At 33.9% G+C, this 13729-nt stretch overlaps 1 protein-coding gene across 2 annotated transcripts in view; it reads left to right on the top strand.

The window, feature by feature from the left end:
- The window catches only part of STRADB (STE20 related adaptor beta), a 35461-nt gene that overhangs the window by 2087 nt on the left and 19645 nt on the right, over nucleotides 1–13729 (top strand). For both annotated transcript variants that reach the window (XM_025912638.2, XM_086719272.1), the window contains exons 2-3: nucleotides 1319–1416; nucleotides 5742–5822. In XM_025912638.2, the coding sequence (XP_025768423.2) occupies nucleotides 1405–1416; nucleotides 5742–5822 (93 nt within the window). In that variant the 5' untranslated portion in view covers nucleotides 1319–1404. The remainder of the gene's footprint in view (nucleotides 1–1318; nucleotides 1417–5741; nucleotides 5823–13729) is intronic.

The raw sequence follows: 13729 nt of genomic DNA on the forward strand, positions 1-13729 counted from the left end.
GCTTTTGGTTTGTAGTGAATATCCTGAATAAATTCATATCTTTCCTTAGCAATTAAATTGGATACTGCTCCACTATATCTATTGTTTATAAAATCTTATTTTTCTTTTTAATTTTGCTCAGATAGTTGCAGATACCCTGAGTAAACTTGGGGACTTTATTAAAATGAAATAACGAACCATGATTTAGAAAAAAGAGGTGATATTAGTTAGGTGTAAAGAACACCTAGCACTAGGAAGTTTAGAATATTGCCACCCTTTCTATTCGGAAAAATCTGGAAAGTTTTGGTGGTTTCTTTAAAGCTCCTTGAATCCAAAGAAGTTACTATTTTAAACTTCTGAATCTGTTGTAGAGTCTTCATAAACTATTGAGATTAATACTCTACTAAAGAAAGTGGACAGGAATTATTTGTGTAATAATCTGCATATCATATTTGTCAAATTCCAGGAAAAATAGAATTGAAAACTAAGAATCATAAGGTAAAAAATATTCAACCTAAAGAAAATATTATTTTTACCTGAAAATTGAAATTTCTTTTTTAAAGACATGGCAACGAAAAAATGTTACTGATTCGTAGTGTATTACTAATCCACATCCTTTCCCAAATTTGCTTGTCATAGACCCCAAATGATTTAATAGGTAATTAATCCAATCAGGAAGCTTTGGAACTGTCAACATTTACTTTTAAGTGGAACCATTGGAAATTCTTGGGGTGTATTTGTAAGTGGCACCATTTATGTCAAATGTGGGTCCAACATTGACTTTCCATATTGCTTTCACATTTGCTTCGGGTTCTTAAACAAAAAAGTAGTACAGAAAATATAGGTGAGGAGAGATACAGGTATATTGGTCAATGGAAATATTCAGAATTTCCCTTCAACTTCACTCTGCCTTTCTGTTGTGATGTCAGATCCCAAATACTGTAGTGTTCTGTAAACAGAAATGCTCTTTAAAGACACTTTTCAGGGGGCGCCTGGGTGGCGCAGTCGGTTAAGCGTCCGACTTCAGCCAGGTCATGATCTCGCGGTCCGTGAGTTCGAGCCCCGCGTCGGGCTGTGGGCTGATGGCTCAGAGCCTGGAGCCTGTTTCCGATTCTGTGTCTCCCTCTCTCTCTGCCCCTCCCCCGTTCATGCTCTGTCTCTCTCTGTCCCAAAAATAAATAAAAAACGTTGAAAAAAAAAAAAATTTTAAAGACACTTTTCAGGAATGTCTGTAGTCCTTGTGTCAAAGAATAGCTGCCTTTCATGTGGGATTATAACAACTAGTTCTTAAGGATCTTTTATGTACATCTAAATTATTTTGCTTTTGTTTTTATAATAGGATATCTCTTCACCTTGAAGATAAAGCAAAAATCTTTTTCTGAAATAGATGGATTTTTGTCACTTCCTGTGAACTAAAACGATTCAATGTCTCTTTTGGTAAGTTTGTATTAACGTAGCTCTAATTTTGTGCTATCAGAGTAGTTAGATGCACAGCCATAACAGAAGGCATGTTCTAATGGGATATTGGATATTATTATGCCCTGAGATGTTATTTTGACCAGAATGGCTTCTGGTCTTAAGAAATGAGTTAAATTCCCATTGAGTTTTTGTTGCTAATACTTTGCTTATATATTCATTATTCTTTTCCTTTGTCTCATATCCATTTTTCTCATGTACTTTTTTACTGTACTTTGCTTATACTTTACTAATACTTTGCTTATATACTTTGCTAATATATTATTCTTTTCCTTTGTCTCATACCCACTTTTTTCATGTACTTTTTTACTGTACTTAGATATGCCTCTCCCATTCACTTAGCTATGCCTTATCCTTTAAATATTTCAAAAATCCCTTTTATAAATTTCCATTAGACCAAAGGCAAGCAAAATAGTAATTAAAATAAGCCTCTTAACAAGACAAAACCATTTGGATCAATGTATGTGATGTATATAGATTCCGACTTGTTTTTGTTTATAGTAGATCCATGGTATCTAGATTGAAAACCAAGAATCATAAGGTAAAAAATATTCAACCTACAGAAAATATTATTTGGATTATTTGGATTAGTTTTAGGTCTTTCATCACATCTTATATAGAACATAATACAGTATTTGATTATATTAAAGCAGTGATCTTTTTAAAAAGTGATGGATGCATTTGTATGATTACTTGTAGTATATAAATACTTTCATATATTATATCTCTTTCACTCTTCAAAATTGTGAGTGATTGGCAGGGCAGGTGGTATAATCCTCATTTTGAGTCTGGCCCAAGATTGTATAGAATTAGAGCCAAGGCTCAAACTCATATCTGCTAATCCACTCCATCATTTGCCAAGTCTGAGAGGCAGAACTATGAGGAAATACAGAATGCATTTGTTGAATTTATTGTATGATTTTTTTTGTTATATGGAAAATACGGAATGCATTTACTTTATTTTTAAAGTTAAGCTTTTCTACTTAACAGGGAACTTTATCTAGGAAGTACATGGGGTTAGATACCTAACCTCATTTTCTAACGCAGGGATTGGCAAAGTTTTTCTGTAAAGGGCCAGATAGTATTTGTATGCTATAAGGTCTCTGTTACAAATTACTTTTCTGTTATAGTGTGAAAGCAGTCATAGGCAATATGTAGATGAATAAAAATGAATGAGTCAGTGTTTCAGTAAAACCTTATTCACTAAAATAGGTGGTGGGTCAGATTGACTTGTAGACCATAATTTGCAGACCCCTGCTCTAAAGGATTACGTAAGGTTAACAGTTTTATATTGATTTGTAAATTGGATGAGATGTGAAAGGGTATTTGATAGATGAAGATCCTGAGATTTAGAGGGCTGTGTCCCAGGGCTTCTAAATTTTGGAATAGGAATATCTTAGTTATTCCATTATTCCATAATTATGGGTTTTGTGAAAACTAATATAATTTAATAATGGGTGGTTTAAATTTGTTCAATTGGTTAATAATTTTACATTTATTCTTCCTGTAATGATGAAATATTTAGAATCCTTTGAATCAAAATATTCATGTTATTTTCCTAAATGAGATATTTGTGCGGCTGGATAAAGTTGATGTTTTTACTTATGAAGGATTCCTCCCCATTCAATTTTTACCCTCTGTTTGAGAGCTAAGAAACAGTGTTTTCAAAGGAGCAGCATAATTAAAATATTTTCCTTTAGTTTCTCTTTTAGGTATAACTGCTTTTCACTACTATTATAGTAGTGGGTTAAAAATACATTAAATTTTACATTAAAAATATTTTGGGGCAGCTTCTGGATGCTTTTCAATCATTTTTCCTGCCTAAAAGACCTTAATATGTAGAGTTTTCATGAGCTATTATATTCACTAGCATTCATTTGAGTCAATGTGGATATAAAAAATGTTTTGAAGGATAAGCTATGAGTGGTTTATGATTTTTATAACCTGGGCAGCTAATGAACATGCTAATATTTTTTAGGAGAGGTCAGCAAAAACATTTTGCCTTGTAATGTTGGCTGGTTTTAGCTATTTTCACATTTATAGTGATCATTTTCTTGTGCTGTGAAAATTCTATATAAAGAAAATTAAATGGAGGTCTACCATATTATTTTATAAAATGTTTTCTATATATAAACCAAAAAGACAGATCATGACTCTTATTTTGAAAATAAATTAGGGTCAATATAAGTTTTAAAAAAATATGCCCAATATGTCCTAAATTAGCTTCCATCAAAAAAAAAAAAAAAGTGATGGAGGTTTTTTAGAGAGACTTTTTTATGTTTGAATATATTTTGATAACTGTGTTAGATGTGCTCCGAAGACTACCTTCAGGTCTGGTGATTTGCTAGAAGGAGTTGGAAAGTCATGTAGTCATACTTATAATTAAGATTTATCACAGCTAAAGGATACCAAGCAAAGTCAGCAAAGGAAAAAGGTACAAGGAGTAAAGTTCAAAGGAAACCAGGCTCAGGCTTCTAGGAATCCTCTCCCAGTGGAGTCACGTAGGATGTGCTTATTAATTCTCCCAGAGTAATGTCAACATGTGTGAAGTGTTGCCTACCAAGGAAGCTCATTACAGACTTATTCTCAGGCTTTTTATTGGGGGTTGGTCATGTAGGTACCTTCTGCTAGCAGGTTAACAAAATTCCAGACTTCCAGGAAAAAAAAGCAGATATTCAGCATAAACCATATTGTTTATATGGTTTAAGCACATGATCCATTCTTATCAAGGAATGGCGGGAACCCTCCTTGTTCCCAGATACTAGCCAAGGATCAACTTTGCAAACAAGCCTTTTCTAAAGATAGCAGTTTTAGGTCTGCTATGTTAACTCTTTTCTTCACAATGGTGTTAATGATTATTGTGAACAATTCAGAGTAAATGTTATAAAATATATGTAAATACCAAATACATTATGTATATGGCCTAACTGGTAATAACTATGTTCAAAAACTTTTATTGTCCATTGTATTCACTCTAGACCATCCAATAGAAAATTTTTAAAGGAAATGTTTCTATAGTTAAAATTGACATTGTTAGCTCCTGTTCTCCAGGGGCAAATTTTACCTAAGACTGGAGATTTAGATCAAATTATTGTGATAAAATTGATAAGGTATACAAACTTCAGGAATTTGTCTTAAAATAATCAGTAAACTGAGAAAACTGAGAAAATGACTAGTTTGATTAGTGAGAAATTCTGGTGTATTTTAAAGGAAGTTTGATTATTTTTAAGTGACTACAAAAAAAAAGTAACTACAAAGTGTTAGGTAGACATGGGAGAGCTTATCTTGAAGACTCATTTGGTATTAGTACTTTACTGTTCATGTACAAATAAATGTTAATGAGATGCTAGAAAATAATTTATTGTAAAGTCTCTTTCATATAATTTGTTTATATTTTTCTTTTGACATATCTTTTCTTCCTAAATAAAATAAGGCCAGCTTTATGCCACCAACTGATGATAAATCATATAGAGGTGTTACATTTCTTTATTGGCAAGATGTGATGGTAGGACCATGGGTTAAAATGCAAGAAAAGTAAATTGTGATAATGGAACTAGAACTAAGTCTCCTACTTTTTTTTTTTTTTTTAGAAGGAGAGAGAGCTTGCATGCATGCACAAGCTGGGGAGGAGCAGAGGGAGAGAGAGAATCTTAAGCAGGATTCATGTTCAGCATGGAGCCTGACACAAGGCTCCATCCCATGACCCTGGGATCATGACCTGAACCAAAATCCAGAGTCCAACGGACTCAACCGACTAAGCCACCCAGGCTCTAAGTCTTCTACTTTTAATTTTATTTCAGTTGAAGTAAGATGTTTATCACCTTAAGAAACAAAATTGGTTTCAAATACATTAATTGTATAGTTTAATGTGGATAAACATGGTACTTACATTTAAGAAAGAATCTGAGGATTAAAATAAAATTGATTATAATGAGTATAGCAGTATAACCTTTAGCTAAATGTTCAAAACTGCAAAGATGAAAGGGTTAAAAATTAATAGCAGCAGTAAAAATGAATTGATATTATGACCCCCAGAGGTAGCACCAAGTAAAATTATAACTTGTCTTCTGCATACCCAGCTGCTTTCCCATCTCTCCCATACTGAGGACCTCTATGGTATGGATCTTGACTTCAATTCCAGGTTCTTGCATGCTGCCCTTTGTCTCTGCTCCTCGCCCTAGTCATCAGACCTTTATATTCACATGTCACCCCTATTGATCTTATGACTTATTTTTCACTATTTTCATTATTTTCATTATTAAAATAATGCATTTCTAAATTTCCAGGATTGTTTCTGCACTTCACGAACACAAGTTGAATCACTCAGACCTGAAAAACAGTCTGAGACCAGTATCCATCAACACTTGGTAAGAAAATAGTTAAGTACAGTTAATATTCCTCCTTTGCTTTCTGTAATATCATATTACAGAATGTAATTCCTATTTTCCAATTCTCTTTTTCTTCATGGTATCTTTTACTGTTTCTTCTTCCTCTACTTCTGTTATTCTCCAGAAGTCTGCAGTTGGCCTCTTCCCTAAATAGGCTCCCCCTAAGCAGTCTCACCTATTCATAGGCTTCAGTTGCTACCTCAGATTTTTCTTCAGGTCACCAAGGGACTCTGGCATCAAGCAGGACTGGTGATTCTCAAATTTTTACCTACAACCCCACACTCTTTCCTGGCCACTAGATGTGTCTATAGAATGCCTCCAATTAGACTTTTCATAGGCATTCTCTATGCAGTTTGAGTAAACCCTTAGAATATCAAACTTCTCTGATCCATTGGATTTCTTTCTTTGGCTAATGAAAACCTTTCTACTAAGTCGCCCTAACTAGAAACTGAGGTTATCCTGACACTTACCTCTTCCTCACATCTAGTTATACAGTCTCTTCTGTCTGTCTCTGAGATGCCCTTGAGTCCATCTCCTCCTTCACCTCATCACTGCTACTACTTGAATCTCATCGTCTCTTACCTGGACAGTTGCAGGTAGATGCATTGCCCCTAGTTTTCTAGATAAACCTCCTCTCACACTCAGATCAGTATTCAACACTGTGACCAGTAAGGGGCACTTTACAACTTTAAAACTTTCATTGGTTTCCTGAAACCTATGGGATAAAGCCTAAACTTTTTAGCATGGTTTAAGGACTCTTAATGTTGTGGAATATATCTAATTTTTGAGCTTTATTTCTTGCTACTGAATCTTAGTGCATACTCTTTTTTTTCTGATTGAAATACTTTCCTTTTTTTTCCTCCAAAATTCCTCCTCATTTGTGCAGGTGGGCGCAAGTATCACATCTTTGAAGCCTATCCTCTTGTACTTTTTATTCCATTATGCTTCTACAAACCTTAGACATTCCCAGAAAATATTTATTACATTGTCTCACAATGATTGATATACATGTCTAAGTATAACATGATTCCCATAAAACAGGCATCCTGTCTTTTTCATCTGTATCTCCCCAGGGCAATGCCTGATATATTAAATAATATTTTTAAAAACATGCTTGGGAATAAATATTTCTCTGGGGTCCTTTCCTCCTTAATCCTTACTTTATTCTGCAGTTCTTACTATAAAATGGAACGGGCCTTGCAAATGCCATGTTTCCTACAAAATCAAGCTATCCCAGTTATTCTTGTTTATATATGTATCTTGATCCTATTTCAGTTCTCTTCATTTTCCTCATTTCGCTTTTTAGTCACTAATATTCTAAAGTCTTTTAGTCTGCCTTTTTATAAAAGAAGATATAGTATCCAATCCTAATTTTCATTTAAGTATTATCCTTCAGATTGAGTAGTGTTCAGAGTACAGTGTCTGCTGTTATGCCCTTGCTGTTACCAAGAGAGAGGTCTTACACTCAGGATACTTCCACAGGTGCTGCTGCCCTTTTTCTTTTTTCTTTTTTTTGGCCTGGTGCTAAAATATGTATTACATAAAATTTATCATCTTAGCTATTTCTAAGTGTACAGTTCAGTGGTATCAAATACATTCATAGTGTTGCACAGCCATTGCCACCATCCATCTTTATAACTCTTTTAATCTTATAAAATTGAAACTGTGTATCCATTAAACAATAACTCCCAATTTCCCCTCTCCCCAGCTCCCGTCAACCACCATTCTGCTTTGTTTCTATGATTTTTGACTACACTGAGTACCTAATATAAGTGGAATCATACTGTATTTGCCTTTTTGTGACTGAATTATATTTCATTTAATGTCCTCAAGGTTCATTTGTGTTGCAACAAATTGTAGAATTTCCTTATTCTTTAAGGCTGAAAATGTTCCATTGTGTGTATATACTACATTTTGCTTATCCACTCATTTGTTGATGGACGCTTGGGTTGCTTTCACTTTGTGGCTATTGTGAATAATGCTGCTATGAACACAGATATGCAGATATCTCTTTAAGACCCTAATTTCAGTTCTGTTCGGTATATACCCGGAAGTGGAACTACTGCATCATACATATGGTATTCCATTTTAATTTGGAATTTAATTTGGAAACCATACTGTTTTCATCGCTGGTTCTACCATTTTACATTCTCACCAACAGTGCATAAGAGTTCCAATTTCTTTACATTCTAACCAACACCTCTTTATTTTCTGTTTCTTGATAGTAGCCAATGTAATGGGTGTGAGGTGGTATCTCATAGTTTTGATTTACATTTCCCTAATGATTAGTGATGTTGAGCACCTTTTCATCTTATTGGCCACATGTGTGTCTTCTGTGAAGAAATCTCTATTCAAGTCCTCTGCCCTTTTTTAAATTGGGTTGTTTGCTTTTTGTTGTTGAATTTTAGGAGTTCTATATATATTCTGGATATTAACACATTAAAAGATGTCTACAAATGTTTTCTCCCACACTATGGGTTGCCTTTTAACTTTGTTGATGTGTGTTTTTTGATGCACAGAATTTAAAAATTTACACAAAGTCCGCTTGGTCTGCTTTTCTTTTTTTACTTAAACCTTATATCTTTGCTCTCATATCCAAGGAATCATCTCCAAATCCAGTGTCATGAAGCTTTTGTCCTATGTCTTCTAAGAGTTTTATTGTTTTAGGTATTAAATTTAAGCCTTGATTGATTTTGAATTAATTTTTGTGTATGGTGTTAGATAAGGGTCCAACTTCATTCTTCTGCATGTGGATATACACTTTTTCTAGCCGATTTGCTGAAAATATCCTTGCTTTATTGAATGGTGTTGGCAACCCTTGCCGAATGCCATTTGACCATAGATGTGAGGGATTATTTCTGGGCTCTCTATTTCTTCCATTGGTTTATAGTTCTGTCTTTATTTCAGTACCATGCTGTTTTGGTTACTATTGCCTTATAATAAGTTTCAAAATCAGGAAGAGTTGGTCCTCCGATTTTATTCTTCTTTTCAAGATTATTTGAATCATTCAGGGTCCCTGAAGTTTTAATAATATTAAGTCTTCCAATCAATGAACATGAAATGTGTTCCCATTTATTTATTTATGTCTTCCTTAATTTCTTTTAGCAATGTTTTGTAGTTTTCATTGTACAACTTTCACTTCTTGGTTAAGTTAATTTTTAAATATTTTATTGAAATTGATTTCATGATTTCCTTTGCAGATTAGTCATTAAGCAGGTCCTCTGAATTTTTAGGAAGTTACTAAAAAATTTAACATGAACAAGAACCTGCCATGATTTTTTTTTTAATTCCAGTGTACTTAAAATACAGTGTTAATTACTTTTAAGTGTAAAATATAGTGCTCCAGCAATTCTATACCTTACTCAGTGTTCATCATGATAAATGTGCTCTTAATCCCCTTTACCTGTTTCACCAGTCCCCTGACCCACCCCGCTCTGGTAAACATGTTTGTTCTCTATATTTGAGAGTTTGGTTTGTTGTTTGTCTTTTTTTCTTTGTTCATTTCTTTTGTTTCTTAAATTCCACATTTCAGTGAAATAATATGGTATTTGTCTTTCTCTGACTGATTTATTTTACTTTGCAGTATACCCTCTAGATCCATCCATGTTGTTAGAAATGACAAGATTTCATTCTTTCTTATGGCTGAATAATATTCTGTGGTGTATATATAGCACATCTTCTTTATCCATTCATCTATTAGTGGACACTTGGGTGTCTTTCATATTTTGTCTATCGTAAATAATGTTGCAGTAAACATAAGGATGCATATACCTTTTTGAATTAGTGTTTTCATATTCTTTGGGTAAATATGCAGTAGTGGCATTACTGGATCATATGGTAATTCTTGTTTTAATTTCTTGAGGAACCTCCATAGTGCTTTCCACAGTGGCTGTACCAGTTTGTATTCCTACCAAGAGTGCAAGGGGTTCCTTTTTCTCCACAACCTTGCTAACACTTGTTTCTTGTGTTTTTGATTTTAGCCATTCTGACAGGTATGAGGTGATATCTCTTTGTGGTTTTAAATTGCAGTTCCCTGATTAGTGCTGTTGAGCATCTTTACATGTGTTTGTTGACCATCTGTATGTCTTCTTTGGGGAAATGACTCTTCCTGTCCTCTGCCCATTTTTAAATAGGATTATTTGTGTTTTGAATGTTGAGTTATATAAATTCTTTATATATTTGGAGATGAACCCTTTAATGGATATATCTTTTGCAAATATATTTTCCCATTCAGTAGATTGCTTTTTAATTTTGCTGATTGTTACCTTTGCTATGCAGAAGCTTTTTATTTGGATACAATCTCAGTTTATTTTTGCTTTTGCTTCTCTTGCCTTGGGAGACATATCCAGAAAAATGTTTCTATGGGTTAATATCAGGTAAATACAGTGTTACATTAGTGCACTACCTGTGCACTCTTCTAGGATTTTTACAGTTTCAGGTCTCACATTTAGGTCCTTAATCCATTTTGAATTCATTTTTGTGTATGGTATAAGAAAGTGGTCCAGTTTCATTATTTTGCATGTAGCTGTCCAATTTTTCCAACACTGTTGAAGAGACTGTATTTATCCCATTGCATATTCTTGCCTCCTTTGTCATAGATTAACTGACTAATCATGAGTTTATTTCTGGGCTCTCTATTCTGTTCCACTGATCTATGTGTCTGTTATTCTACTAGTACCATACTGTTTTAATTACTGTAGCTGAGAGTGTGATGCTTCCAGTTTTGTTTTTCCTTTTCAAGATTGCTTTAGCTATTTGAGGTCTTTTGTGTTTCCACACAAATTTTAGGGTTATTTGTTCTAGTTCTATGGAAAATGCTGTTAGAATTTTGGTAGTAATTGAATTAAATCTGTAGATTGCTTTTGGTAGTATGGACATTTTAACAGTATTGGTTTTCCCAGTCCATTAGTATGGAATATCTTTCCATTTTGTCATCTTTAATTTCTTTCATCAGTTTTTTTTATAGTTTTCAGAGTACACGTCTTTCACCTCTTTGGTTAAGTCTATTTCTAGATATTTTTTAATGTTTATTTATTTTGAGAGAGCACATACACGTGAGCAGTTGAGGGACAGAGAGAGAGGGAGAGAGAGAATCCCAAGCAGTCTCCATGCTGTCGGCACAGAGCCTGATTCAGGGCTCTGTTTCACAAACCGTGAGATCATGACCTGAGCCGAAACCAAGAGTCAGGGGCTTAACCAACTGAGCCACCCAAGCACCCCTATATATTTTATTATTTTTGGTGCAACTGTAAGTGGGATTGTTTTTTAAATTTCTGTTTCTGCTATATCATTTTAGTGTAGAGAAATGCAACAGATTTCTGTCTGTTGATTTTGTGTTCTGTAACCTTCCTGAATTCTTTCATCATTTCTAGTAGTTTTTTGGAGTCTTTAGGGTTTCTTGTATGTAGTATTATGTCATCTGCAAATAGTGAAAGTTTATCTTTTTCCTTACCGATTTGGATGCCTTTTATTTCTTTTTGTTGTCTGATTGTTGTGGCTAGGACTTCCAGTACTATGTTGAATAAAAGTAATGGAAATGGATATCCTTATCTTGGTCCTGATCTTACAGGAAAAGTTCCCAGTTTGTCACCATTGAGCATGATGTTAGCTGTGGGTTTTTAACATATGGCTTTTACTATGTTGGGATGTGTTTCTCTAAAACTACCTTGTTGAGGGTTTTTACCATGATTGTTGTATTTTGTCAAATGCTTTACTGCATCTATTGAAGTTATATGGTTTTTAATCTTGCTCTTTCTTATTGATGCCATGTATCACATTGATTTGTGAATATTGAACTCCCCTTGCATCCCAGGAATAAATCCCATTTGATTGTACTGAGTGATTTTTTTTAAGGTATTGGTGGATTCTGTTGCTGTTATTTTGTTGAGAATTTTTGCAACTATGTTCATTGGAGATAGTGGTCAATAGTTCTCTTTTTTTGTGGTGTCTTTATCTGGTTTTGGTATGAGGGTAATGCCGGCCTTATAGAATGAATTTGGAAGTTTTCCTTGCTCTTCTTTTTGTGGAACAGTTTGAGAGGATAGGTATCAACTCTTATTTAAATGTTTGCTAGAATTTGCCTGTGAAGCCGTCTGGCCTTGGACTTTGGTTGAGAGTTTTTTGATTACTGATTCAGTTGCTTTGCTGGTAATCGATCTGCTCAAATTTTCTGTTTCTTCCTGATTTCAATTTTGGTAATTTATTTGTTTCTAGGAATTTATCCATTTCTTCTAGGTTGTTCAATTTGTTGTCATATAGCTTTTCATAATATCCTCCTATAATTGTATTTCTTTGATGTTGTTTGTCATGTCTACTCTCTCATTTGTGATTTTATTATTTGGGACCTTTCTCTTTTCTTTTTGATAAATCTGACTAAAGGTTTATTTTTGTTGACTTTTCAAAGAACCAGCTCCTGGTTTCATTGTTCTGTTGTTTTTGTTTCTATATCATTTATTTCTATACTAATCTTTCCTTCCTTCTGTTAGGTTTGGGTTGTTTTTTTTCTTCTTCTTCTTCTTCTTCTTCTTCTTCTTCTTCTTCTTCTTCTTCTTTTAGCTCCTTTAAGTGTAAGGTTACATTATTTGAGAATTTTTTTTGCTTCTTGAGGCAGACCTTTATTGCTATAAACTTCCCTCTCAGACCACTGTTGATGTATCCCCAAAATTTTTATGTTTGCATTTTCATTTGTCTCCATGTATATTTTTATTTCCTCCTTGATTTCTTTATTGAAAGAATTCAATAAAGAATTCATTGTTTAGTACCACTCATTGTTTAGTACCATGTTATTTAACCTCCATATATTTGTGTTCTTTCTTATACTTCTTGTTTCATACAATTGTGGTTAGAAAAGGTGCATGATGTGTCTTTGATATTATTGAATTTGTTGACACTTATTTTGTGGCCTATTATGTGATGTCTTCTGGAGAATGTTCCATGTACACTTGAAAAGAATGCATATTCTGCTGTCTGAGGATGGATTGTTCTGAATATATCTGGTAAATCCCTCTGTTCAGCATGTCATTCAAAGTCATTGTTTCCTTATTTATTTTCTGTTAGATGATCTGTCCACTGATGTTAATGGGGAGTTAAAGTCCTCTACTGTTACTGTATTATTATTGATTCGTTCCTTTATGTTTGTTAATAATTGTTTTATGTATTTGGGTGCTTCCATATGGGTGCATAAATATTTACAATTGTTATATTTTCTTGTTGGAGTATCCCTTATGTTATTATGTAGAATCCTTCTTTGTCCCCTTAGAGTCTTTGTTCTAAAGTCTACTTTGTCTAATACATGTATTGGTACTCTGGCTTTCTTTTGATGGCCATTTGCATGATAAATGTTTCTCCAACCCCTCACTTTCACTCTGCATGTGACTCTAGGTCTAAAATTCTTCTCTTACAGGCAGCAAGATGGGTCTTGTTTTCTTATCCCTCCTGACACCCTATATTTTTTGATTGGAATGTTTAGTCCATTTACATTCAAAGTAATTATTGATAGATATAAATTTATTGCTATTTTGTTACTTGTTTTGTGGTTGTTTCTGGAGCTTTCCTCTGATCCTTACTTGTCTTTTTCATGTTTGCTGATTTTCTGTAGTGATACATTAGAAGTCTTTTCTTTATTCTTTGCTTACTTATTTGTGGGGTTTTTTTTTAAATGTTTATTTTTGGGGGCACCTTGGTGGCTCAGTCAGTTGGACGTCTGACTTTGGCTCAGGTCATGATCTCATACTTCATGAGTTCAAGCCCCGTGTCTGGTTCTGCATTGACAGCTCAGAGCTTGGAGCCTGCTTCAGATTCTGTGTCTACCTCTCTCTGTCCCTCCCTCACTCACTCTCTGTCTCTCTCTCCTTCAAAACTAAATAAACATTAAAAAAAATAATATC

The sequence above is a fragment of the Puma concolor genome, chromosome C1 (genome assembly GCF_028749965.1).
Source record: "Puma concolor isolate L17-30 chromosome C1, mPumCon1.1.hap2, whole genome shotgun sequence".
NCBI classification, from domain to species: Eukaryota; Metazoa; Chordata; class Mammalia; order Carnivora; family Felidae; genus Puma; species Puma concolor.